This window comes from Ranitomeya imitator, chromosome 5, assembly GCF_032444005.1.
Source record: "Ranitomeya imitator isolate aRanImi1 chromosome 5, aRanImi1.pri, whole genome shotgun sequence".
Lineage (NCBI taxonomy): Eukaryota > Metazoa > Chordata > Amphibia > Anura > Dendrobatidae > Ranitomeya > Ranitomeya imitator.
In genome coordinates this window covers 76,446,013-76,473,085 of record NC_091286.1, presented here as the reverse complement: position 1 = coordinate 76,473,085, position 27,073 = coordinate 76,446,013, and the positions used below count along the sequence as shown (strand labels likewise).

The window sequence follows — 27,073 nt, the reverse complement described above, 5'->3', positions numbered from 1 at the left end:
ATTCTTCACCAAAATTTTACATTTGGTATCTTTATGTTTGAAGCATGATATGTGGGAAAAGGTTAAAAAGTTCCAGGGGGCAGAATACTTTCGCAAGGCACTGTACATCATGGCAAAACTGAGCCAAGTGACAAGACACAAGGTTGTTACGCTGCATCAGCAAAGATTTCAAAGCAGATTGGGGTTTCATGATGTGGTGCTCTAGCTTTCTTGAAGAGCACCAATAATTATACAACGTTAAGAACCATAGACGTAGTGGTCACCAAAGCAGCAGATGAAAGACTCACCATGCTTTATTCCTTTTGAAATCAAAAGATTACCAGCAGCTCAGAGCTGACAGCAACCTGAGGGAACCAGCTACAGTCATCTACTGTTTGGAGAAGTCTAGTCAGAAATGGTCTTCATGTTAGAAATGAGGTCAAGAACCGTACCTTCGATATGGAAACAAGACCTAGGGACTCAACTAAGATAGGAAAATATAGGAACTAGCGTGTAGAGAAATGGCTGCAGGTGCCCTTGACTGAGTGGTCAAAATGTGAAATATGGATGTAACATAAGGCAGTTTGATTGGCTGGACAGTGGTACAATAATGAGTGTCTGCAGGAAGAGTGAAGCATGGTGGAGGTCCACTGCAAGTTTGGAGGTGCGTTAAAGCAGATGGAGTTGAAAATTTTATTTTATCTAATGATTTCCTCAATGCTGCTGAATACAGACAGATCCGTACCCATCATGTAATACCATCAGGGAGGATTCTGATTGGCTCCAAATTTAATCTGCAACAGGACAATGACCCCAAACTTACAGCCAATGCCATTAAGAACCATCTTAAGCATAAATCAGGACAGGGGGTTGGGAAGTGATGATATGGCCCCCACAGAGCCCTGATCTCGGAATCTTTGAGTCTCAGATTACATGAACAGAAAAAAATGATTTGCACCAGACTAAATCCACAGAAGATCTGTGGTTAGTTCTCCGATATGTTTGGAACAACCTCCCTGACAAGTTTCTTCAAAACCTGTGTGCAAATGTACCTAGAAGAATTGATGGTTTGATGCGGTTTTGAAGGCAAAGGGTGGAGGCAACAAAGATTGATTTGATTTAGATTTTGCCTTTGTTACATGTATATTTATACACACACGTTTCATTTCATCCAGCTATAACTAAGCACTTGGCGCAGACTACACAGATACATGGAGGTGTTTTTATTCAGACATGTAAGATGTAAATCAGACAAGGCTTACCAAACCCAGTATAAGTCCAATCATCAGGGTGGCCACAATAAAGATGATGTAGGAGCCCCAGGCTGGAATTCCAAGAGGTCCTGTGAAGTAATTGTGGATTTGCTGAAATAGAAAACAGAGCAAATTAAAGTGATGATTATCAAAAAAATGTGTGGTCCTACGTGTACACTGCATTACGTGACTTTTTCCTAGACCCGGTGTAGCACAAATGCTGCCTACAAGTAATTTATTTCTGTTTTGAGGTCAACCTGTTTTAGATTCTCCAGTCCATGTAAAGCAGACTAATAAATGTCATCGGATGTGACCTATTTAAAGTCAATGTTCTAAAACTTCAGAAAGAACATGCAATGAAAACACAGCTTCATCAGCATCATGTGAATAAGGTTTCATAAAATGAGTCATGGTTTTCTTTGTAAGGCTTCTTTCACACTACCGTACAGGGCCGTTACGAAGAGTTGGCGCGACGTACTGACGGAAGTGTTTGCTTTCATATTTCCGTCTGCGTTGCCGGGCAGGAAAGAGTCAGAGAGACATTTCATGCCGGGCATGCACAGATGGGAAAACTGGATGCGACGTACACAAAAACGTTCCCTTGAACGTTTTTCTGAGACGACGGTCCGCCAAAACCCGACACATCCAGTTTACGACGGACGCAACGTGTGGCCATACGTTGCGATCCGTCTGTAATGCAAGTCTATGGGAAAAAAACGCATCCTGCGGGCAAATTTGCAGGATGCGTTTTTTCCCAAAACGACGCACTGCGACAGATTTAAAAAAACGTAAATGTGAAAGTAGCCTAACTTGTGTCTAATTGTACTGCAGCAAGATAGCCTTGTAATAGATGGCTAAAATGGCACAAGTGCAAATCTGAAGAGCATCGCAGCACTCTATCACAATGACAATGGAGTTTCAGTCTCCGAATCCATGCAACAAATATTTACTGACTGCATGCAGACATCTTGAAAAGGATGGCACTCGATGCACCAGAAAAACATGGCTGGTATGGCTAAAGACTTAAATGACAATTTTCAGAATACTTTTTCCAGGTCACCACCTGACAGCACCATGGAGGACGTCCTTCTTATACACAGTGGGACAGGAAACACGAGAGTTTAAAAGGACCCTCCCCCTTCCACCCTTCAGTGTTTTTCCTGTCCCACTGTGGATAGGAACGACGAGAGCGTGGTCCCTACAGAGCGTGCGGATCGGGGGGGCTCAGCCTCTTCCTTCCCACGGCCCAGCTCTGTATCGCCGACACCCGATTTATTGGGTCCCTCAGCGATGCCGGTGTAGCGCTGCTCCCGGCTAGAAGGTCGCTTCCCCCTGGGGGGGGCTCTCGACCTTGGATGGCTTCCCCAGCATACCTGCGTGGATCTCTGCAGGGCGATCCCCTTAGCAGACAGTCCGGAGGAGGGCAGGTACGGCGCAGGGCTCCGAACACCATGTGGACCGGAGGAGTCGGCGGTAAGCGCGCGTTGGACTTCCGGTCACCGCGGCCGCGTCACTTCCGGGTTACCGCTGCCGCGTCACTTCCGGGTTGCGGCGGCAGCGTGGGGGGCGGCTTTCCTCATCGCTCCCGAAGGAGCGCCGGGACACAAGCATAAGGATATAAGGTAAGTGAGAGTAGCGCTAGGCACCGCAGCTAAAATGGAAGGCTCCATACCAGCGGTCAGCATAGAGGCTGCAGGGAAGCAGGATTCCCTTGCACATGTGAGTTCTCATTTAGAGAGGGCACTCTGTATAAGTCCTATTAAAGGTGCTAGTGGTGATCCCTTTATGTATTCCAGGGGCGTCCTTCATCTGGTGATAAGAAGACTAGTAAAACCAGGAGATGCCCTATATGTGCCTCAAAACTGAATGCCTTATATCAGAAGCCTCTGTGTGAGCCCTGTACCGCCCGCATTGTAGGAGAGGAACAGGCCTCTCTAATAACAAGCATGAGGGCAATGGTTAGAGAAGAAGTGCAGGCTTCTATTTCTAACCTATCTACCACCCAGCAGTTCCAGCCTGAGCCCCAGGATCTTCCCAGGAGGAAGAGACAGAGAGAGTCAGATTCATCTTCTGACGACTGTCAATCAGATTCTGACATAGAGGAGGAGGAAGAAGTGTGTAGAGATTCCCCTCAGAAGGGGAAGAAGTATCTTTTTTCTTCCAATGATATTGATGAACTACTGGGAACGGTCAGACAGACCATGCAGGTTGAGGAACCTTCGACCTCTCTTTCTGTGCAGGACGAGATGTTCGGGGGTCTTCGGTCTCAGACTTCAAAAGTATTTCCAGTTAATGCGCACATTCGGTAAGTCCGAGTTCAGTCTCGGCTTTGCTCAGAATTTGCAAAATTTTTTGACCCCTCCTTCACCTCTTCCCGCAGCTCAATGATTCTGGAAGAGTGGGAGGAGGCAGAGAAGAGGATTTCAATACCGAGAGACTTTAGGCTTCGTCTGCCCTTTGACCATGAGGAGGTCAAGGACTGGGAAGATATACCAAAGATTGACATTCCATTAGCGAAAGTGTCTAAGAGAACTGCCATTCCATTTGAGGACTCCTCAAACTTAAAGGAGCCCATGGACAGGAAGGCGGATGGCCTCCTTAAAAAAGCTTGGGAGAGCTCGGCCGCGGTGATCCGCACAAATATTGCGGCGACTTCCGTGGCGAGAGCTATGCATCTGTGGGTTGATGATTTGAAGGATCAGTTGTCAGCCAAAACTTCGAGGGAGTCTATCATTAGTGCTATTCCCTTAAACTAGCCACAGGTTTTTTGGCGGATGCCACGGCAGAATCTGTAAGGTTCTCTGCCAGAGGACAATCCCTGTCAAATGCAGCCCGTAGGGCCATTTGGTTAAAGAGCTGGTCGGGGGATGTTCCCTCTAAAAACAAGCTATGTTCCATTCCCTTTTCAGGGGGCCGTGTTTTTGGCCCGGTATTGGATGACATTCTGGAAAAGGCTTCTGATGAAAAGAAGGGGTTTCCAGAAGAGAAAAAGAAAAAATTCCAGCCCTTTCGTAGACCCTATTACGGTCAGAGGTCAGACTATAGGGGTAAAGGCAAACAAGGGAGATGGAGTTACCAGAAAGGAGGGGATAATAGGAACCGAAATAGAGATTCAGGTCCCTCAAATCCTAGAGCAGAGTTCCGGAGGAAGTGACGCCACCAGAATAGGGGGTCGGTTGTTGAATTACCTGGGGGAATGGGGGAAAATTACCTCAAATCCGTGGGTCCTTCAGGTTATATCTCGGGGCTACAGGATAGAGTTCGTATCTCGTCCCCCAGACAGGTTTTTCATCTCCAACGCCCGTCTCTCTTCGGTCTCGCCAATGTGGTCAGACATTCAGGATCTCCTCCGGATGGAGGCAATAACTCCCGTGCCACCTCTCCAAAGGGGAACGGGTCACTACTCGGGTCTTTTCTCTATAAAAAAAACCATCAGGAGAATCCCGAACTATCATAAACCTCAGACCACTAAACAAATGGATATCGTACAAAAGATTCAAGATGGAGTCCATTCGCTCCACAATTCCCCTATTAGGGAAGGACGTGGTAATGTGCACTTTGGATTTAAAAAGTGCGTACTATCACGTTCCAATCTCTTTGCAACATCAAAAATTCCTAAGGTTTGCAATAGAGAAAGACGGTTCAATCTTGCACTATCAGTTCCGTTGCCTTCCGTTTGGTCTTGCGTCAGCTCCAAGAGTTTTTACAAAGCTCATAATAGAGATTGTATCTTTTCTAAGGAAACAGGATATCATAATAATACCTTATCTAGACGATTTCCTGTTGGTAGCAGACTCAGTACCCCAACTCAACATCGATTCTCAGTTAGTGATCTCCACACTGCAGAAACTAGGTTGGGTGATAAACTGGGAGAAATCACACTTAACCCCAAGATCAAGACGTCAATTTCTGGGGATAATTCTAGACTCAAACATCAGGAAGTCTTTTCTTCCGGACGGAAGGCGGTCAGATTTGGTGAAGAAGATTCAACAATTTGCAAGAATTCGGGTGACAATTCGAGAGGCAATGAAAATCCTAGGCCTGATGACAGCCTGCATCCCATGTGTCAGCTGGAGCCAATTCCATTCTCGCCAATTGCAGAGAGCGGTTCTAACAGCATGGGACAGAAGACAGTCGTCGTTGGACAGACAGTTTGTCCTATCCTATCGGGTCAGGGAATCCCTGAGATGGTGGATGGTGTCAGAGAACCTAAGAGTGGGGGTCCCGTGGATCCAGACCCCAGCAGTCACAGTAACCACGGACGCAAGTCAACAAGGTTGGGGCAGCCAGGTACTCGGAAGATTTTACCAGGGACAATGGAATTCGGAAGAAAGCAACAATTCCTCAAACCACAGAGAGCTACAGGCGGTTTGGAAGGTTCTGTGTGCAGCCCGGTCCCTGTTAAGAAACAAACATCTGAAGATTTTATCGGACAACACGACGGCGGTAGCCTTTCTTCGCCATCAAGGGGGCCCGAGACATCCGAAGTTACAACATCTGGCGGATCAGATCTTCAAATGGGCAGAAGGTTCGGTGCTTTCGATATCAGCAGTCCACCTAGAAGGTTCAAAGAACCAGGTTGCGGATTTTTTAAGCAGAGAAAAACTATCTCCCATAGAGTGGGAATTGAACAGCGGAGTATTCGAGACCCTGTGTCAGCGCTGGGGAACCCCGTCCGTGGATCTCTTTGCGACCAGAAGAAATTCGAAAGTAAAAACCTTCTTCTCCCTAAATCCCCAGGAAAATCCAGCAGCAGTGGATGCCCTGTCTCAGTCGTGGAACTCGGGTCTGCTGTATGCCTTTCCACCTCTCGCTTTAGTACCAAGAGTACTCAGAAAGATTTGCGAAGATTTGCGATCCTGGTGGTCCCCTTCTGGGCCGGAAGGAGCTGGTTTCCTCTTCTGAAGAAGTTGGCAGTGGACAGTCCTTACCATCTTCCAGTCAGGGGGGACTTGCTTTCCCAGGGTCCGATCCTCCATCAGAACCCAGAGAAGTTGCGGTTAACAGCTTGGATCCTGAGCGGCAGATCCTAAAGGCGAAAGGCCTTTCAGAAGGAGTAATATCGATTCTGCAAGCAAGTAGGAAACCGGTGACTTCAGCAATATATCTCAGAACATGGAGAAAGTTCTGCAGTTTTTGTGGAGACACAACAATCGATGTTGATCATCCTAACATACCCAAGATTCTAGATTTCCTACATCAGGGGTTTAGGATCGGGCTCAAACCAAGTACCTTGAGGGTTCAAATTGCAGCCCTCAGTGTATTTTATGACTTTTCCCTTGCCGCCCACCCTTGGATTGCTCGGTTCTCAAGAGCAGTCTCGAGGCTGAAGCCTCCAATCAGGGAGTCTGTGCCCCCATGGGACCTAAACTTAGTCCTTAATGTTTTATGCAAAGAGCCCTTTGATATAAACAAAGATATAAAGATCGCTAATCTTTCCCTAAAAGCTGTGTTTTTAGTGGCCATTACATCAGCCAAAAGATTGGGGGAACTACAGGCCCTTTCTATCAAAAACCCTTATTTACAGATTTTTGAGGATAGATTGGTGTTGAGACTTGACCCAGGGTTTCTTCCTAAGGTAGCCTCTGTATCAAACATTAACCAAGAGGTCGTTCTTCCGTCCTTTTGCCAATCTCCTAGAAACCAGAAGGAAGCCTTCTTCCATAATTTAGATGTCAGGGAGACGATACTGAAATACTTGGACATGACTAGGGCCTGGAGACAGGATAGTAACCTCTTTGTCCTGCATGGGGGTCCTAATAGGGGAAAAAAGGCATCGAAATCCACTATTGCCAGGTGGATTAGATCCACTATTTCTACGGCCTATCAGATACAGGGTAAAGATCCTCCAGATAGCCTTAAAGCCCATTCGTCTAGAGCTATGGCCACATCTTGGGCCGAAAAAGGGGGGGCCTCAGTAGATCAGATTTGTAATGCAGCATCTTGGTCTAACATTAGCACTTTTTCAAAGCACTACAAATTAGATGTAGTTTCTTCTCAGTTGGCCTTTGGCAGGAAGGTGCTTCAGGCAGTAGTCCCACCCTAGGTCTAGGAAGTTTCCTTTGGTACTTCTCCATGGTGCTGTCAGGTGGTGACCTGGAAAACGGTAATCTTACCGATAATTGTATTTCCAGGAATCCATCCTGACAGCACGGTTAGTTCCCTCCCTAATGTAAACATGTATCATACTTATGTGAAGTAACATTGATGTTGATCTTGTTATGTTCAAAATAAAATTTTCTGTTTGCATCCATCCAGATGTGTTACTTTGGAAAACCACTGAAGGGTGGAAGGGGGAGGGTCCTTTTAAACTCTCGTGTTTCCTGTCCCACTGTGTATAAGAAGGACGTCCTCCATGGTGCTGTCAGGATGGATTCCTGGAAATACAATTATCGGTAAGATTAATTACCGTTTTTTCAGCCACTAGACAGAGACATTCCTTTCCTTTTTATCTGACGAAGGACAAAGCTCCGAAACGCGCGTCGGGGTGTGCACCACACTTGGACCAGGGACCACCATTTCACTACCACTAGGTAATGCCTATTGCCGAGTTCCACGTCCCCTTTACCCTTTCATATACTGTGCAGCTTATATGCTTCACATACATTCCTTATGATGGCTCCTATATGATTGAAAAAAACAAAATGCAAAAGAAAAAAGACTAGACCAATGATGGTATGCACACCCATAGATAGTACAAAAGAATCAAAAAATCTTTAATTACACCTCAAAAAAGACAAACAGAATAAAACCATTTAAAAAGGGCCTAAATATAGGACCAAATAACCATCACCCCTATATAAATAATGCATGATATAGCATAACCAGAGTATACATTACAAATCTCAATCAATGTACATAATGTGCTTGGTAATACAAATACATAATGTCTCTTGTACATGGATCTAATACATCATATAGCCAAAAAAGATGATCAAAACAGCATAATACAGATGATCCATCAAAAAAGTAGCGCACAGTAGACTATGATCATAAATGAACATAGTGATGTCCCCATGTGTTGAGCATGCTAAGTTGCAGTATTATATGGGCATGCTCAACATCTAGATGATAATGCCGACATATCACAAAATAAGTTGAGGCTATGTATATAGAGCCTGGTCAAACTGAATAGTAATGGCGCCCACAGTAATAAAGTCTAACAGAGAAAAATACACTTGTCAATTCAAAATAGAAAAAGGTGAGCTCACAAGTTTGAACAGGATGGAACAAAAGTGCCGAAGGAAAAGAATATATACAGCACCAGTGCTAAAGGGTACCGCAGGTGAAGGTACCCTGAAGGATCAAGAGACAGAGTAAGGGGTGAGGCAAAAGCCCCACGCGTATCGCTGTGGCTGCAGCTTCGTCAGAGGAAGACTTCCCCCCCAACGAAGCTGCAGCCGCAGCGATACGCGTGGGGCTTTTGCCTCACCCCTTACTCTGTCTCTTGATCCTTCAGGGTACCTTCACCTGCGGTACCCTTTAGCACTGGTGCTGTATATATTCTTTTCCTTCGGCACTTTTGTTCCATCCTGTTCAAACTTGTGAGCTCACCTTTTTCTATTTTGAATTGACAAGTGTATTTTGCTCTTTGTTAGACTTTATTACTGTGGGCGCCATTACTATTCAGTTTGACCAGTCTCTATATACATAGCCTCAACTTATGTTGTGATATGTCGGCATTATCTTTATCTAGATGTTGAGCATGCCCATATAATACCGCAACTTAGCATGCTCAACACATGGGGACATCACTATGTTCATTTATTCATAGTCTACTGTGCGCTACTTTTTTGATGGATCATCTGTATTATTATGTTGGCTTGATCATCTTTTTTGGCTATATGATGTATTAGATCCATGTACAAGAGACATTATGTATTTGTATTTGCATTACCAAGCACATTATGTACATTGATTGGGATTTGTAATGTATACTCTGGTTATGCTATATTATGCATTATTTATATAGGGGTGATGGTTATTTGGTCCTATATTTAGGCCCTTTTTAAATGGTTTTATTCTGTTTGCTTTTTTGAGGTGTAATTAAAGATTTTTTGATTCTTTTGTACTATCTATGGGTGTGCATACCATCATTGGTCTAGTCTTTTTTCTTTTGCATTTTGTTTAGCTCATTTCACAGATCAGGTTTTGCACCCTGTTTCATTATTGATACGGGGGTGCACCCCTTATTTTATATATATTCTTGGCTCACCTTATATGTATTTTGGGATGATCTAATATACTGTGAAGTATTTATTGGATTAATGAATGTGGTATTGGCTTATTTTTTTACTTATAGGCTTATCCTTAAAGGGATGATAACTATCACTTTGCACTTTATAATGCACTCCAATTAATTATCTACCTTATTATTTTCCCTGTGGTTCCCCTTCTCCCTCTTTTCAATCAATTTAATTTCATGTATCTTGTCTTTTTGTAGCTTTTTAATTTGCTTAGTGTATTTTTGTGGGCACTCTCTTGCACATTGTGCCAACTTTTGCCACCTATTGCTTAATAAAGGTGTTTTTTTTTGTCCCGTTACTACTCTTTTTGGTCCATACTTAGAGGTTTCTTTGGTTCCTCCCACCCTGAATGATCTGCCATTCACTCCTTTAGGTCACACATGTCACTAATTTGTGTAGCATTTATTCATGGATTTCTTTTATTCCATATAAGCTGTTGCGCCTGTTTTTTCTGTTTGTTTCGTTAAGTTCCGTATAGGCCTCAACAAGACTGTCCTCCAGTAGGTTAGGATCGGGCATGTAGAGCATCCCAAACAAAATAACCCAGTGCCAGAAGTGTTTGGTCGCTTCTCCTTGGTTAAGCACTTGCATGCTCAGTTGAGTCGAGAGTGCATGTGTATGAAGGAATGAGACAGTATTGCTAATGAGAATATGCTTCAGACTTTGGGCGTATCTATCTATATAATCGTCTAAGGCTTCTTTCACACTAGCGTCGGAATCTCCCCGTCGCAATGCGTCGGGGAGAGATTCCGACGCTAGCGTTTGCTGCATTGTACAATGGATGCAGCGGATGCATTTTTCCGGCGCATCCGCTGCTCCATTGTAAGGTGCGGGAAGGTGGGGGCGGAGTTCCGGCCGCGCATGCGCGGTCGGAAAAAGCGGTCCGTCGGGAGAAAAAAACGTTACATGTAGGGTTTTTTTCTCCCGACGGTCCGCCAAAGCACGACGCATTCGTCACAAGACGGATGCGAAGTGTGCAAATCCATCGCAAATGCGTCGCCAATAGAAGTCTATGGGGAAAAAACGCATCCTGCAAGCACTTTTGCAGGATGCGTTTTTTCTGCAAAACGACGCATTGTGACGGATTTAAAAAAACACCAGTGTGAAAGTAGCCTAAGAGGTACTTCCGTCCGTCTGTCTGTCTCGGAAATCCCGAAACGCAAATTCGCCCCTTCCTACGCTCCGTCAGTGCCCCCTCCATACTCCCCTCCAGTCAGCGCTCACACAGGGTTAATGGCTGCATTGCACCGTGTTATGCCGCGGTGTAACGCAGTCCGTTAACGCTCCTATTAACCCTGTGTGACCAACTTTTTTACTATTGATGCTGCCTACGCTCCAGGCCATGCATTGCGGTCTCGCGAGATGATGACGTAGCGTTCTAGCAAGACCGCTACGTCATCATCTCGCGAGACCGCAAAGCATTCTTGGGACCGGAGCATCGCGAGGAGCATCGATAAACGCCTCGCCTGGATCCGGGAGCCGCCGGAAGGTGAGTATATAACTATTTTTTAATTTATTTTAACAGGGATATGGTGCCCACATTGCTATACACTGCGTGGGCTGTGCTATACACTGCGAGGGCTGCGCTATACACTGCGTGGGCTGCGCTATATTTCTCTGCTGTATCTGTGCATCATGAATCATGGTATGTGTCAAAGAAGGGGGCCCACAGAGACTCGTTCGCCCGGGGCCCTCAAAAACCTGGAGCCGGCCCTGGCTTCACTGATTTGTTCGCGGCCGGCCGGGTGTGACCAATCAGCGACAGGCGCAGTCCGGCCGCGAATTGGCGCGGAATTTGAACCACGCTTCGCTAATTGGTCACGCCCGGCCGGACGAATCCTGTGTATAAATTGCATTATTCTGAAAACTTCATAAATAAACTACATACATATACTACATGTACTAGAATACCAGATGTGTTAGAATCGGGCCACCATCTGGTTCCTAATATAATTGCTATGATGGCCACTACCGACTTGCTGTGCACTTAGGCTCGGGAGGGCTCACATCACCTTCTGCTTTCCGCTGAGCAGTATATTTGCAGCTTCTATTTGAACACTACAAATGCATGTCTGACTGCTGTTTTTCAACTGTTCAAATAGAAGCCTGACTGATTATTTAGTGCAAAACATTAGGCAATGTGAACCCTCCCTTTAATTTTCTGCAGACTAATCCTACAAGATTGCAGAGAGGGGAAGCCAACCAGTGATCGTTCATCCGGCACCATACAGCGGGTAAGAACATAACTAATTTCTGTACTCCCCACAATGCAGAAAACAAAAATCCAATTTCAATCTCTATAATGAAGATGGAAATGTCAGAGTCTGGCTTGTTTATAGACAAGGATGACAGCTGAAAGAAAGTCAAGAAATAAAAAAGTGAAATTGTAAGTTCCTCTAATAAGCGCCTGCAGAGTCAATGCAACCAGCCAGACCAGTATACTGAGCATTCGAGTCAGTATATAAGTGCAATCCACTGACAAGTGACAAGCAAAGAAATAACAATCCTTGTCCTCCAGCAATGCCGCCTAATGGCTGCAGGGAGGTCAGCTCATGTTCACAGTCATTAGGGTGACAATCTGACATTCTAGTTTTCCAGCACTGAGAAGCCACATGTTACACGCTGCAAAGTCATCAGTCTGACAAGGTCACTATTAAGCAAAGCACACAGCGGCCATGTGACACTTGTGATCAAAAGTCTCTAGTTACCGCTACTGCCAGGAAGCGCAGACGACGCACATGCCCAGGGAAAGCTTATACTGACGGTATGTACCCAGCGATCACAGATACTGCGCTGGTCATTCAGGAGACTTGTATTAAGGATTAAACTAATGCCACTGCTGCCGCCACAGTACAGCAGGTCAAATATGAGGGTTTCCAATGCAAAGTTAGGTGCCTTCATACAGAGGGAGCATTTTAGCCTCTAGTGTATATTAAAGCCCAAAACACACTTCTTGCCACACGGCACACCGGAAAGCAGCCTTAGGCCATCTCCGATGCTCTTCATGTATTGCTACAACCATTGCACCATGTTTTTGTTCCATTGACCACCCATAATATTTAGGAAGCACTTTGAGACCACATTGTTTCACAATCATTTAGTCGTTGGCCTGAAGTGGCTGGGCAGAGCTTCACCCCTACCGCACTATCTATGCCGTACTCAAAAAATACTCAAAGGTAAAGTAAATATTATTTTGTTAAAATGGCACCTGTTAAGGGCTGGGAGGGCAGAAAGTGGTCATTTAGCTGATAATTTGCAGCATGCAAGAAAATGGGCAACAGTAAGGTTGGAAGCAGCTTTGGCAGTGGCCAAATTGTGATGACTAGGCAAAGGTTTTCTAAAACAGCGGGTTTTGTAACGTATTCTCAGTGGTTAGTACCGATCAAAAGTGGTCCAATGACTAGTGATGGACGAACCTGTGGATGTTCGGGTCTGGCTGAACAGTTAAAAAAAAAAAGTTTGGTTCAGATACCAGAACAGTACCCGAACATCCATTGTTTGCCACGCTGTCATCTGCATGACAGTGAGGCAAACACTAGCTCTGATCGGCAGTAAGCTCATTACTGATGGTCAGAGCACTGCAGCTTCCATGCTGTCAGATGACAGCATGAGGTAGCAGTTGTGACCAGAGATAAAAATGTTACCTCCGGTCACAGGCTTTGGCTGATGGGACTACTACTCATCTGCTGTAAGAAATTTCTCGCTTCTTGATAACCAGCCATGATAAATCCGACAACCGAGGGTTGCAGCCCACAGCGGTCAGTTTTGCCATGCTGGTTATCAAAAATAGAGGGGAACCAATGCAGTATTTATTTATTCATTCAAAGTGCAGGCACCAGCTGATGAATACTATCATCAGCTGGCGCCTGCTCTCGCTGTTATCAGCGACAGCAGGTGTAGGCTGGTGGGAGTAGTACTCTCCCATCAGCAGATGCCTGTGACTGGCAGTAACTTATTACCACTGGCCACAGCTGCTGGCTCAACGAGTCATCTGACAGCGCGAGAGCAGCAGCACACTGAACAGTAGTAATAATCTTACTGCCGATCAGAGATGCCGATGTTTCTCCCGCTGTCATGCAGATGACAGGGTGGGAAATAACTGATGTTCGGGATGCCGAACCTGAACAGTAACATGGACTTCCTGGAGAAGTCCGTGCCCGGACAGTAGGTGTACGGTATGGACCCCGAACTTTATTGTTTGGGTTCGCCCATCTCTACCAATGACAGCTGGTGAACCAGTGACATGTCAAGGGCACCTGGTTGATGCGCCATAGCTAGCAAATCCACAGATAAGCTACTTTTGCTAAAATTGCTTAAAAAGTAATTCTGGCTATGATACAATGGAGTCAGAACACACAGAGGATGGCAGCTATGATAGGAAGGAGTCAGAATACAGAGGATGGCAGCTATGATACACTCCCTGACAGAAATTGTGTCGCTTATCCATGTTATGTAAATAAAAGCTTATAACCTGACGTTAAATTCAAGGTGAAAGGCAATATCAATAGCCTAAAATAATCAAAAAGTATTAGCTACCTCTTATATTCCAAATCATAAAAGGGGTCAAATTCTGCAGCAGGATGGTGCTCCATCTCATCCATCCATCTCTACAACAAAGTTCCTCCAGGCAAAAAAGATCAAGGTGCTCAAGGACTGGCAAGCCAAGTCACCAGACATGAACATCATTGAGCATGTTTGGGGTAGGATGAAAGAGGAAGCTTGGACGACAAAAGCAAAGAATCTAGATGAACTCTGGGAGGCATGTAAGACTGCAATATTTGCTATTCCTGATGACTTCATTAATAAATTGTATGAAGCATTGTTGAACCGCATGGATGCAGTCCTTCAAGCTCATGGAAGTCACACAAAATATTAAATATGACTCTAATAGCACTACAACTTCATTCACCAATGTTAAGCAACATATATTTGTATTTTAAGTTAATTATTTGTTTGAGTATCACATTACCTTATGTGGGCGACAAAACTTTTGTCTTGCCAAAATCTGACCATTCTGTGTCCATTAATTGATCAATATTTCTGCATTGATGCCAATTTATTTTCTTAACCTAAACCACATTTTGGAGGGTTTCAGCTTTCAAAAGAATAATTTATACAACCAATGGATGAATTTAACATCAGGTAATAAGCTTTTAGTTACATAACATGGATAAGTGACAAAACTTCTGTCAGGGAGTGTAGGAAGGAGTAAGAACACACAGAGCATGGCAGCCCTAGTAGAAAGGAGTTGGAACACAGAGAGCATGGAAGCTATGGTAGAAGAGAGTCAGAAAAGACATAGCATGGCAACCATGGTAGAAGGGATTCAGAACATAGACAGCTATGGTAAAAAAAAGGGTCAGAACACAAAAAGCAAAAAAAAAATTTGCCATCGCTGTATGTGTAATTGTCTAACACGAATTTATATAATATATATACACACTAGCTGAAGAGCCCGGCACTGCCTGGGCATAGTAAATATCTGTGGTTAGTTATAGCACCTCACTTCTCTTATTTTCCCATCACGCCTCTCATTTTCCCCATCACATCTTTCATTTTCCCTCTCACATCTCTCATTTTCTCCCTCAGATCTCTCATTTTCTCCCTCACACCTCTCATTTTCCCCCTCACTCCTCTCATTCCCCCCTAACACTTGTCATTTCGACCTCACATCTGTCATTTTCCGATCACTCCACTATTTTCCCTCACTCCTCTCATTTTGCACTCACACCTTTTCATTTTCACCTCACACCTCTCATTTTCACTTCAGTATTTACAGGTTTGTCATCTCCCTTATATATAGTATACACCTGTATGTCATCTCCTCCTATATATAGTATATACCTGTATGTCATCTCATCCTGTATATAGTATATACCTGTGTGTCATCTCCCCTGTATATAATATATACCTGAAAGTCATCTCCTCCTGTATATAGTATATACCTGTAGGTCATCTGCTCCTGTATATAGTATATACCTGTGTATCATCTCCTCCTGTATATAGTATATACTTGTATGTCATCTCCTCCTGTATATAGTATGTACCTGTATGTCATCTCCTCCTCTATATAGTATATACCTGTGTGTTCTCTCCCCTGTACATAGTATATATCTGTATGTCATCTCCTCCTGTATTAGACCTCGTTCACACGTTATTTGGTCAGTATTTTTACCTCAGTATTTGTAAGCTAAATTGGCAGCCTGATAAATCCCCAGCCAACAGGAAGCCCTCCCCTTGGCAGTATATATTAGCTCACATATACACATAATAGACAGGTCATGTGACTGACAGCTGCCGTATTTCCTATATGGTACATTTGTTGCTCTTGTAGTTTGTCTGCTCATTAATCAGATTTTTATTTTTGAAGGATAATACCAGACTTGTGTGTGCTCTAGGGCGAGTTTCGTGTGTCAAGTTGTGTGTGTTGAGTTGCGTGTGGCGACATGCGTGTAGCAACTTTCTGTGTGTTGAGTTGCATGTGACAGGTTAGTGTAGTAAGTTGTGCGCATCGCAAGTTTTGCGCGTGGCGAGTTTTGTGTGTGGTGCCTTTTGAGTATGTGCAAGTTTTGTGTGATGCAACTTTTGCATGTGTTGCAACTTTTGTGCATGTGGCAATTTTTCCGCGGGTGCAAGTTTTGCGTTTGGCGAGTTTTCCCATGAGGTGAGTTTTGCACGTGTGGCGAGTTTTGCGTGAGCCTAGTTTTGCATGTGGCGAGTTTTGAGCGGCGACTTTTGTGTTTTGACTTTTATGTGGCGAGGTTGGTGTATGTGTGGGGAAATGTGTGCTGAGGGTGGTATATGTGTTCAAGCACGTGGTAGTGTGTGGCGCATTTTTTGTGTGTGTTCATATCCCCGTGTGTGGTGAGTATCCCATGTCGGGGCCCCACCTTAGCAACTGTACGGTATATACTCTTTGGCGCCATCGCTCTCATTCTTTAAGTCCCCCTTGTTCACATCTGGCAGCTGTCAATTTGCCTCCAACACTTTTCCTTTCACTTTTTCCCCATTATGTAGATAGGGGCAAAAATTGTTTGGTGAATTGGAAAGCGCGGGGTTAAAATTTCACCTCACAACATAGCCTATGACGCTCTCGGGGTCCAGACGTGTGACTGTGCAAAATTTTGTGGCTGTAGATGCGACGGTTCAGATGCCAATCCCGGACATACACACATTCAGCTTTATATAATAGATAGAGATATATAGAGATAGATAGAGATATATATATACATACACACACATACATATACACATACGTACACACACACACATACATATACACATACGTACACACACACACATACATATACACATACGTACACACACACACACACACACACACACACACACACACACACACACACACACACACACACACACACATATATATATATATATATATATATATATATAAAATACACATACTAGATGGTGGCCCGATTCTAACGCATCGGATATTCTACAATATGCATGCCCACGTAGTATATTGCCCAGCCACGTAGTATATTGCCCAGCCACGTAGTATATTGCCCAGTCAGGTAGTATATTTCCTAGCCACGTAGTATATTGCCCAGTTACGTAGTATATTGCCCAGCGATGTAGTATACAGCACAGTGATGCGTAGTTTATTGCCCAGCCACGTAGTATATTGGCCAGTCACGTAGTATATTGCCCAGCTACGTATGTCACAGGTTAAAAAATAAACCTATACTCGCCTTCCGAGGGCCCCTTGTAGTTCGGTCACATGACCGTGACGTCATGGCAAGTCGTTCTCGCGCAGGGCCTGTGATGACGTCGCGGTCACATGACCGTGACGTCATGGCAGGTCCTTCTCCCATACCATCCTTGGCAGCGGAACCTGCCGCTTGCATGGAGCATCCACCGCAGCGTTGCGAAAGGTGAGTATATAATGATTTTTAATTTTTTAAATTATTTTTAACATTAGATGTTTTTACTATTGACGCTGCACAGGCAGCATCAATAGTAAAAACTTGGTCACACAGGGTTAATAGCGCTGGCATTAACCCTGTGTGAGCGGTGACTGCGGGGAGTATGGAGCGGGCGCCGGGCAGTGAGTGCAGGGGAGTAGGGAGGGACTAATCGGACTGTGGCCGTCGCTGATTGGTCGCGGCAGCCATGACAGGCAGCTGGCGAGACCAATCAGCGACTGAATATCCGTGACAGAAAGAAGGACAGACCGACAGACGGAAGTGACCCTTAGCCAATTATACGGTAGATATACATACACACATATACATACACACATATACATACACACACATATATATATATTTTATTTATTTTATACGCATACTGTGCACCAGAAAAGAAAAAAAATATTGTAACGGTGGAATTAGAAGTAATGTGTGAACCTAGCCCAAATTTTGAGGAGCATCAATCGCCTCATAACTATGTAAACTGTGATCACACACTGAATCCCAAAATCAATTTAGACCTTCGAATGAAACAAACTAGAAATGACTTTGACACTAATACCAGTCACTATGATGAGAATAGTAGTACTAGAACCTCCTGATCATTATTTCCCTGAGCTCAGGCTTTGTGGTAATTGTTTCTGCAGTGGACAAGATTTCACATCTTCGCTGTCTCAATCAGAACCAATAAAAGACACCGGGAAAACCTAGCGTGAAGAATATCAGCGTGCACTCAAGAAACTCTGTGTGAAAAGACAATTTTGAAAACATTGAGGAAAGCCGAGCGATTTTCAAGCTCTCCGTTGGCGGTATCGTTGTATAGTACAGAGGATTGCAATGTCTAGGAAGGTCACTCACGCTCAGATCAACTATTGATTCTTCGGATACCCTGAGGACAAAAGGTTGTGATGGCAATTTTATTTATTTTTTGTTTTGTTATCTTTTTCTTGGTTTGTGACACCGAGACTACCGGGGGAAGAAAACGGCACAGCTCCTGGGCCCAGCGCATACAATTAGGAAATCAATATTTCTGCCTTCAGAAATCTGGTGGCTCTTGACCGATGTGACAGCGTACACCGCCCTTTTGCTATTCTACCTGCGGACTCTCTCTAATGTTTTATTGTCATTTTCCGCAGTTTAATTTATTTTCCTGCTCCCACTGACATACTCTGGCCTTTTCACTGCCCCAAAAATTGCAGCATTTCTCAACTAAGATTTTCTTTAATATTCTTTAAAGGGAACCTGTCACCCCCATTCTGGAATGCTGTAGACAAGCCCCCGATGTATCCTGAAACATGAGAAAAAGAGGTTAGATTATACTCACCTGGGCGAGCAGTCCAATCCGATGGGCGTCGCGGTCCGGGGCCTCTTATCTTCCTCAGACGACGTCCTCTTCTTGTTTTCACGTTGCGGGAAAGGTCAGAGAGGCTCGGCACCTGCGGACTGCAGTACTTTGCTCTGCCCTCAACAGGGCAGACAAAGTACGCCTGCGCCGGAGCCGCAGCATGAAGACAAGAAGAGGACGTCATTGTAAGAAGATGGGAAGCCCCGGACCGGACTGTGACGCTCAGCGGACCGGACCGCGACGCCCATCGGACCAGATCGCAGCGGGACCGCCCCTGGGTGAGTATAATCTAACCTCTTTTTCTCCTCTTTTAGGTAACATCGGGAGCTTATCTACAGCATTACAGAATGATGTAGATAAGCCCCTGATGACGGTGGGCTTAGCTCACCTTCGATTTTGGGGGTGACAGGTTCCCTTTAACTTTTTTTGTTCTTTTGCAGAACTATCTCAACATGTCACCCAGCACGGATAATACTGATGTTCTTAGTTCACATGGGGCAGAGAGCTGTAGAAGAGACGTGGGGAAGTGGAAAGGCGAAAAGTTATCAACTGTGCGATAATTAATAGAGGATGGACACATCATTGCGTGGCACGTTTAGAATGGACGACGGTATTCTACGAGCGCCGAACAATTATGAACATTATATTCTATGAGAACAGAGCAATCGTATCAAGGCCAGCACAGCACCTGTTTACACAGAAAGTGGTGCCCACGATGAGCTTTTAGTGAGTTTTATGGCAGCTATGGTAGGAAGCAGTCAGAACACAGAGTAAGGCAGCTATGGTAGAAAAAAGTTAGCATACACAGAGCATGGCAGCTTTGGTAGGAAGGGGTTAGGCTAGTTTGACATTCGCATTCGAATCCGCAGCGTTTAATCCGCATCCGCAAGTGCAGGAAAAAACGTATATAAACATGCTTTTCTATGCGTTTTTTTCCTGCGTTTGCTGTTTTGGTACGCATGGTGACAAATTTTACAGGAGAAAAATCTAGAAAACCAGAAACCGCCAATGGGACTACAGAGGGCGTGTATTATGGGATCTCTATATATAGACCCTTGAACAGCTGAAATCTTCAGATTTTGCTCCTGTATGCCGTGTCAGAATGGATCTTCGCATGGAGAGCTTTTATTTCAACCTGGATTTAAGCATCAAGCTGTTTCTTGCCTTTGCGTTTGCTTGCGAGCAAGACAGAAATCGTGAAAGATGGAGGAGACATCGTAGGCGTTTTTGGAGACACCCCATTATCGTGAGAGCCGTGGAGCCTATCACACGCTGTATGGCAAGCTTAATGCCAATCCGGAGAAATTCCAGGAATATACAAGGATGTCGCAAGACTCGTTCCGGGATTTGCTTGCTCGTGTCCAAGGAGCCATACGGAGACAGGACACCCAGCTCCGTAGAGCGATTCCACCGGAGGAACGTCTGCTGGTTACATTAAGGTACGTTACAAATCTAAACCCAATGACAGTCCAAATTTTGTGTTTTCTGACATGTATCTTTCTTTAGCGTATACACACCATAAATAGAATAGATTGTAATTTATTGGGGGTTGTTTTTCTTACAGATTTCTGGCAACCGGAGAGAGTTTATCATCCCTCAGCTTCCAATACCGGCTTGGAATATCCACCCTGTCCGGAATAGTTGCGGACACCTGCCGGGCTTTGTGGAATGTACTCCGGGATGAGTTTATACCCCTACCCACCGCGGACATGTGGCTTGAAATTGCGGAAAAATTCTGGAGTGTGTGTGATTTCCCAAACTGTTTGGGAGCGGTTGATGGAAAGCACATTCACATTATCAAACCTGCCAGAACAGGATCGGAGTACTTCAATTACAAAAAATATTTTTCTGTTGTGCTCATGGCAATAGCCGATGCGAACTGTCGCTTCATCGCCGTGGACATTAGAGCTTTTGGCCATGGCAACGATTCCCAGACTTTCAAAAACTCGGATATGGTCCGGTGTGTGTATGGCAAAAATTTTAATTTTCCACGGCCACAACCGTTCCCCAACACTCAAGGTCCACCGATGCCATTTGTTATTGTTGGGGATGAGGCCTTTCAGATGTGTGAAAACCTACTGAAGCCATATTCCAGTCGGGACTTGAACCACACTAGAAGGATCTTTAACTACAGACTGACCAGGGCCCGAAGAACAGTAGAGTGTACCTTTGGCATTCTAGTCTCTAAATGGCGCATTCTTGCATCAGCCATTAATCTAAAAGTGGAGACAGTCGACGAGGTGGTCAAAGCCTGTGTGGTTCTCCACAATTATATAATGGCAAAGGAGCAACCCAACATTGAACTGGATGAACCAGTTGCACACCCACTGCCCGATTTCCAGCATCACCCACTGCGGTCAACTGCAGCAGTTGGTCACATGCGGGACTAATTTGCTGCTTTTTTTATTCTGATACTGGACGTGTGTCATGGCAGGACAATGTTGTGTAAATGTCCTGTTGTAATTTTAGCTGTACAAGAAATTTTCTTAAAATGATAATATTTCTCATTAATAAACTTTAGTTATGGTTGTGTTGACCGCGTCTCCTATGTATTTCCTCTACAAACCAAGGCTGTCCTAAAACTAGCAGTATTTGGTCTGTATTTAATATCAGTATTTGTAATGCAAAACCAGGAGTGGGTGATAAAGGCAGAGGTGCTAGTTATTATGTTAATATCATAATTTACCTCTAATTGTTCCAATCCTTGTTTTGGCTTACAAATACTGATATAAAACACTGACCACATACTGCTAGTGTTATGGCAGCCATGTTGCTTTAGTGGTAAGCTTGGTGACGTCATTGCGTCCTGATTCTGTTCAGCAGTATCCATTGGACACAGACTGAAGAGACAATGACTGTCACACTAAAGAGATCTATACTCATCAAGTCAGGTGTCAGAAATAATGAATTCATGATGCACATAATAACAGCCTCATGAATTCACTATTTCTGACACCTGTGCAGGTGAGCATAGATATGTCGTGTGTGACCACCGTCGTCCCTTCTATTTGTGTGTAATGGATTATGTACACAGAAGAGAAAATGGAGGTTATACAAGGCAGTTCTCTATGCACCAGGTCAGGTGTCCTAACTAATGAGTTTTTGGACACCTGACCTGTTGAGTATAGTTCTGCATTGTATTTCCGCCATTTTAAATTCAGACTGCAACACTAGTCACAGACTAAGCAGATGGAAGAGATTATGGAGATAATACATGAATTAATCTTTTGGCCCACCTCATATCTTTATACTAAAGACACACAAAGCTGCCGTCTTTTATTTGCTAACTACTGGAGCTATGATGTGGCCAAAAATAAAGTGTGTGGCGAAGTTTCTTATTTGGCACACGGTGTGTGTTGCCGGCAGTGAAAGACGCAATAAACCAAACATAATTGGGGCAAATAAAATTGTATTTATTTTTAACAACAAAAATATTTATTTAACTGCACCGGCTTGGGGTAGAGTGATGTAAACAGGGGTGTGAAGCACTGAGGCCTGGCTAACCATGGACGATGCAGAGGTGGCAGGAGAAGGGGCAATGAAACTAGTGGGGTCTGGTAGTTCGGGGATGGGGCTTGACACATGAGAGGCCTGAGACGCACTGGAAGGGTGAGACAAACCTGACATTACAGACACACTGGGAGGTGAAGGGGGAGGAATGCTAAGAGTCCGCCGTTTTTTTTTTTTTTCTTGTGATTGCCGGGTTCTGGGAAGCCTTGGTGGGCTCATATGTCTTTGCATGGTTGTGGTGGGTGACCTGTCAGGGTCCGGCCGCACTGTGTTAGACTCCATAGTGCTCGTAGAGTGTACAGCCATGCCAGAGTCCATAGTGCTCGTAGAACGTGCAGCCATGCCAGAGTCCATAGTGCTCGTAGAGCGGAAGGCCATGCCAGGGTCCTGCTGCATCGTGGCGGTACGGAAGGCCATGCCAGGGTCCTGCTGCATTGTGGTGGTGGCGGTACGGAAGGCCATGCCAGGGTCCTGCTGCATCGTGGTGTCAGTGGAGGAGGTCCAAGCAGGAGCAGCGGTTGTCATGGTGGTGGCGGTGGGCTGTCCAACTGCACTCGGCATGGTGGTGGTGCTGTACTGGTGTCCGGCAGTGCTAGGAATAGAGGTGGCCGTGCAGTGGTATGCAGCAGAGGTCAGCATTGAGGTTAATCGTGACAGTGAAGGCACAGTTGGATATGCCGCCACTGTCTGCTGAAAATACCGACTCTGCTACATAGCCTGCACGTAAGCAGCATTGCAGGCCTGCATGGACACTCAGCTGGAGATCAGGAGTAAGGTGTTCCGACATGCCCTGCTCAATTTGGTTGAAAAAATGATGTGCTGGCCTCTGGAGGTCGGCTTTTAGTTGGTCAAGGCTTTTGGTGACCTCCTGGATACGTGTATTCGTGAGGCTAAGTGAAATATCCATTCGGTCACCCAAAGCCTTGAGTCCTTCGTGAAAAACCGAGCTCAAGTGCAAAAACTCGAGCATGAGGGGCCTGTCCGATACCCTCTGCCGCTGCCGGGAGGAGCCCCAAAAAAAAAAAAAAGAGGGGCAGTGGCAGAGGACTGGGAAAGGGGAACACCTGATGGACCAGCTTCCTGGTCTCCAATTAGTGTGGCAGGCCCACTTGCTGCAGTGCTGCTGGATGGCTAGGACGGGTCCGCGGTTGTCGGAGGAAGGACCGCTCCAGAACCTGGGCCGACAGTAGTGCTCCATGTGCTGTGAAAAAAGTAAAAAGAAAATTAATACCAAAAATTAACCAGACGCAAAATCCTGTGGAATAGAAATATACAGATTATGGCAATACAATCCAACCCAATGCAAGGGATAAATACTTACGTTCTCTGGCCAAGGACCGGTCTTAAAAATGCCAGAACGCGATGGTATTTGTATTTTCTGATCCTTGCTCCTGAACCACTGGGAACACTGCTCTCTTGACGCAGGTCCTTGTTGAAGCAGTCCTTTATTGAATGCCAACTTGTTTTGACTTTGGCCACTGTTTAAAAAAAAAAAAAAAACATTATGGTCATAAAATGGACTTTTGGCTGTGCTCACACAACTGTGTGTGATGAGGTGAACTCCTGAGAGTTTCCTTCATCACACACAGTTGAGTGAGCACGGCCAAGGTCTCTGCTGCTTCACACTGCAGTGCAATACTTACCAAATGCACTTCGGACCAGAGTCGGGGTGTTGTCCCAGCCATCCCACATCACTTTGGCCACCTCACTCCATAGGCGCCGGATCGTGATGTTGTTTGAGTGCAGTGGATCTCGGGTGTCCCACAACGGACTCGCTCCTGGACCAGGGAGATGAGGATATCGTTGTCAATGAGGTCCTCATCCCATTCTGGAACCTAAAAATTAAATAAAGACATTAATGTTTGGTCAAATAACATAAAGAAAAGAAAGAAAACAGAGGCTGAGAAATGGCATGAATAAGGAAAGTCAAGATACAAAAGGATTCCAGAAGAAAAATGCAAAGATATAGGAATGTAAAGAAAGGAAGATTCAAGAATACTACACTGAGGATACAGTAAACAGTCAGCCTTGTATACGTACACGCTGCCGGCTTGCCACCCGACCTTGACTCCGCTGCTCCAGCCCAGTCTCTGCCGCAGTAGAAGAGCTCTAAAAAAATGAAAAACAAAAATTGTCATATGTGTAGATGTGACAGTGAATACTTACCAATCTGAGGAGGCAAGTACTCACCTCACTCACATGCTCGACTTCAGAAGGCCCAGGACGTTGCTCCTCATCAGAAGAAGAAAACATTCTGATGCATGTAGAAAGAAAGAAATGCAAGAAATTAGGACATGTAGAGACAGAAAATAGAAAATAAAGGCATTGCATAGGATATACTCACATTGTTCAGTGTCCTGTTTTCCTCCAAGGATGTAGCCTGCGTCTCGTCTGCTTCTGTGTCTGCTGTGGAGTGACCTGCAACTGTCCACTCCCTCCCTTTATCTCCTTGTATGTGGGGGGTGGCTTATCAGTGTCTAGACATGTTTTTCTCTTGTGGAACGCATACACATGTGTTCACGAACGCAAGCAAACGCATGTGCTTGTGAACGCATGCGTTCCTATAGACAGCAATGCGTTTTTTGGCGCATTCCTTGCGCAATCTACCGCATACGTTTCCAGGCGGCAAATTGACGCCTCTAAAAATTACTACATGTTGCATTTCCGCAACAAGCCGCAGACGACGAAACGACGCATGCGTCGTCAAACGCGGCAAAACGCGAACGATCGCAAACGCATGCGTCCCTAATGTTAAAGATCGGAATACACAACGCATGCAGATATTTGCGGAGGAAACGCTGCGGACACAAACGCAAATGTGAAACCGGCCTTAGAATACACAGAGCATGGCAGCTATGCTAGGAAGGAATCAGAACATGCAGAGCATGGCAGCTATTGAAGAAAAAAAGTCAGAACACACAGATTAAGTCAGCTATAGTAGAAATGGGTCAGAACACACAGAGCATGGTAGCCATGATAGAAAGGGGTTAGAATAAACAGAGCATGGCAGCTATGGTAGAGTTGAGTTGGAACACACATAGCATGGCAACCATGGTAATGTGGCACCCCTAGGGGTATTTGCCACAAAAATAGTTACTGACATTAAATACAAATATTAAGATGGCAAAACTGCACTACCACCTCCGGCCAGAAGGAGGAGCTCCAGAGACTTCCCTTAATCCATTCTGGTCTGAGAGAAAAACTGGCAGTTGGGCTAAGGAGCTGAAAGTGAGAGGTCATACAGCTGAATCTCTAACAGCCCTATGACGGTTTCCAGGCCCAAATCACCGGCCTGAGGAGAAGAGGGACAGAGAAAAGGGACATTGTGAGAACCGGGTAGCATTAATCACTACCCAGAACAGGCGCAAAGACGGATACCGGATCCGTGGCTGTATTCATTATATATAATACAGCAACCGGAAAAACGTGAGGTGATATCAGCTTCACTAGGGCCGGACGCAGCAACAGACACAGAGTTCAGCGGTACTCCCGGAGGGGGTAAGCCGATAAAAGGACTCGGGTTGCCCGTCGAACCAGGACCCGGAGGGGACAGATTGGGCCGGCAGCCAGTTCACATACAGCAGCAGGGCCACACAGAAACTGCGTACAATAAGAGGCGAAGAGCCCGGCAGGGTCAAAGTAACCCAGAGTTCCCATACAGACTCCGGTGACAGGACTGGTTGTAAATCCCTCTATGTTGAAGTAAACTGGTTAAACGTTTCAGTGCCTCAGACTTTCATTTGGATAATAGCCATCTATCCAGGATCGGGATCGTCACCGCTGAGAGAACCTGCTGCTGATCAAGTAAGTGCCTGTCCCCTCACGATACCCCTTACACTGTGCATTGCCTGAGGCCACAGCACCGGGTCAAGCCACCCGTGACATCCCCCTCAAGAGACAGACCCCATTGGTCCGGTGCTGGGTATCCCGGTCTCCTGGGCGTCACAGTAGGAATGAGTCAGAACACACAGAGCATGGGAGATATGGTAGAAAAACGTCAGAAGACAGAGCACACAGAGCATTGCAGCTATAGTAGGAAGGAGTCAGAACATACAGAGCATGGCAGCCATGATAGAAAGGGGCTAGAACACACAGAGCTTACCAGCTATGGTAGAAAGGGGTCAGAAAACAAAAAGCATGGCAGCTTTGGTAGAAAATAGTTGGAACACACAGAGCATGGCAACCATGGTAGAAACAAGTCAGGACACACAGAGCATGGCAGCTTCCTTCCTATCAAAACGCTGATTCTTACAGTTCCAGCAGGGTGGAACCGCTCACTGGACCAAAAATTCACAAAACAGAAGTTTAAATGAGTAAAACAGAGGTTACTGAGTCTTGCCTCACAAAACTATGTAGCAATCTGCTCCGCTCCCCCTGCCCTATAAGACGATGCCTGCACATTGGAGGACATTTTTCAAGAGGTCATCCAGGGCCTGTCATGTCCACATCGGGTTGTCAGAGGTGCTGTAGACGAGGCCTCCAGTATCAGGTATCGTGCATCGCTGGCAGGTGTCATGCAACTGTCTTCTTTTTCGGAATAGCACGTGTGCACCATATCTGCAGATACCTGGCGAATGACCTAAGGCAGCCCCGTCTGTAGCCCCTGGTACCGTCCAATGTGTAAGACTATGGACATCCTCTTTATTATTATATTCAGGTTGTCTGCATGGTTATCACCAGAAAAAAAAAATAGATGTCACACTTGAAAACCAGGCGCTTTATTTCTGGGGGATACTCTGGAGTGGAGGGCGCTGATGTCCACTATTCCTGCTTGCTAGTCTGCGCCTATCTCCAGCCTGATGTAGA

At 45.2% G+C, this 27,073-nt stretch overlaps 1 protein-coding gene across 1 annotated transcript in view; it reads right to left on the bottom strand.

Moving 5' to 3' along the window:
- Nucleotides 1-27,073, bottom strand: part of TMX4 (thioredoxin related transmembrane protein 4) — a 90,078-nt gene that overhangs the window by 14,015 nt on the left and 48,990 nt on the right. Inside the window, exon 6 of the mRNA XM_069768816.1 lies at nucleotides 1,242-1,343. Within this exon, the coding sequence (XP_069624917.1) occupies nucleotides 1,242-1,343 (102 nt within the window). The remainder of the gene's footprint in view (nucleotides 1-1,241; nucleotides 1,344-27,073) is intronic.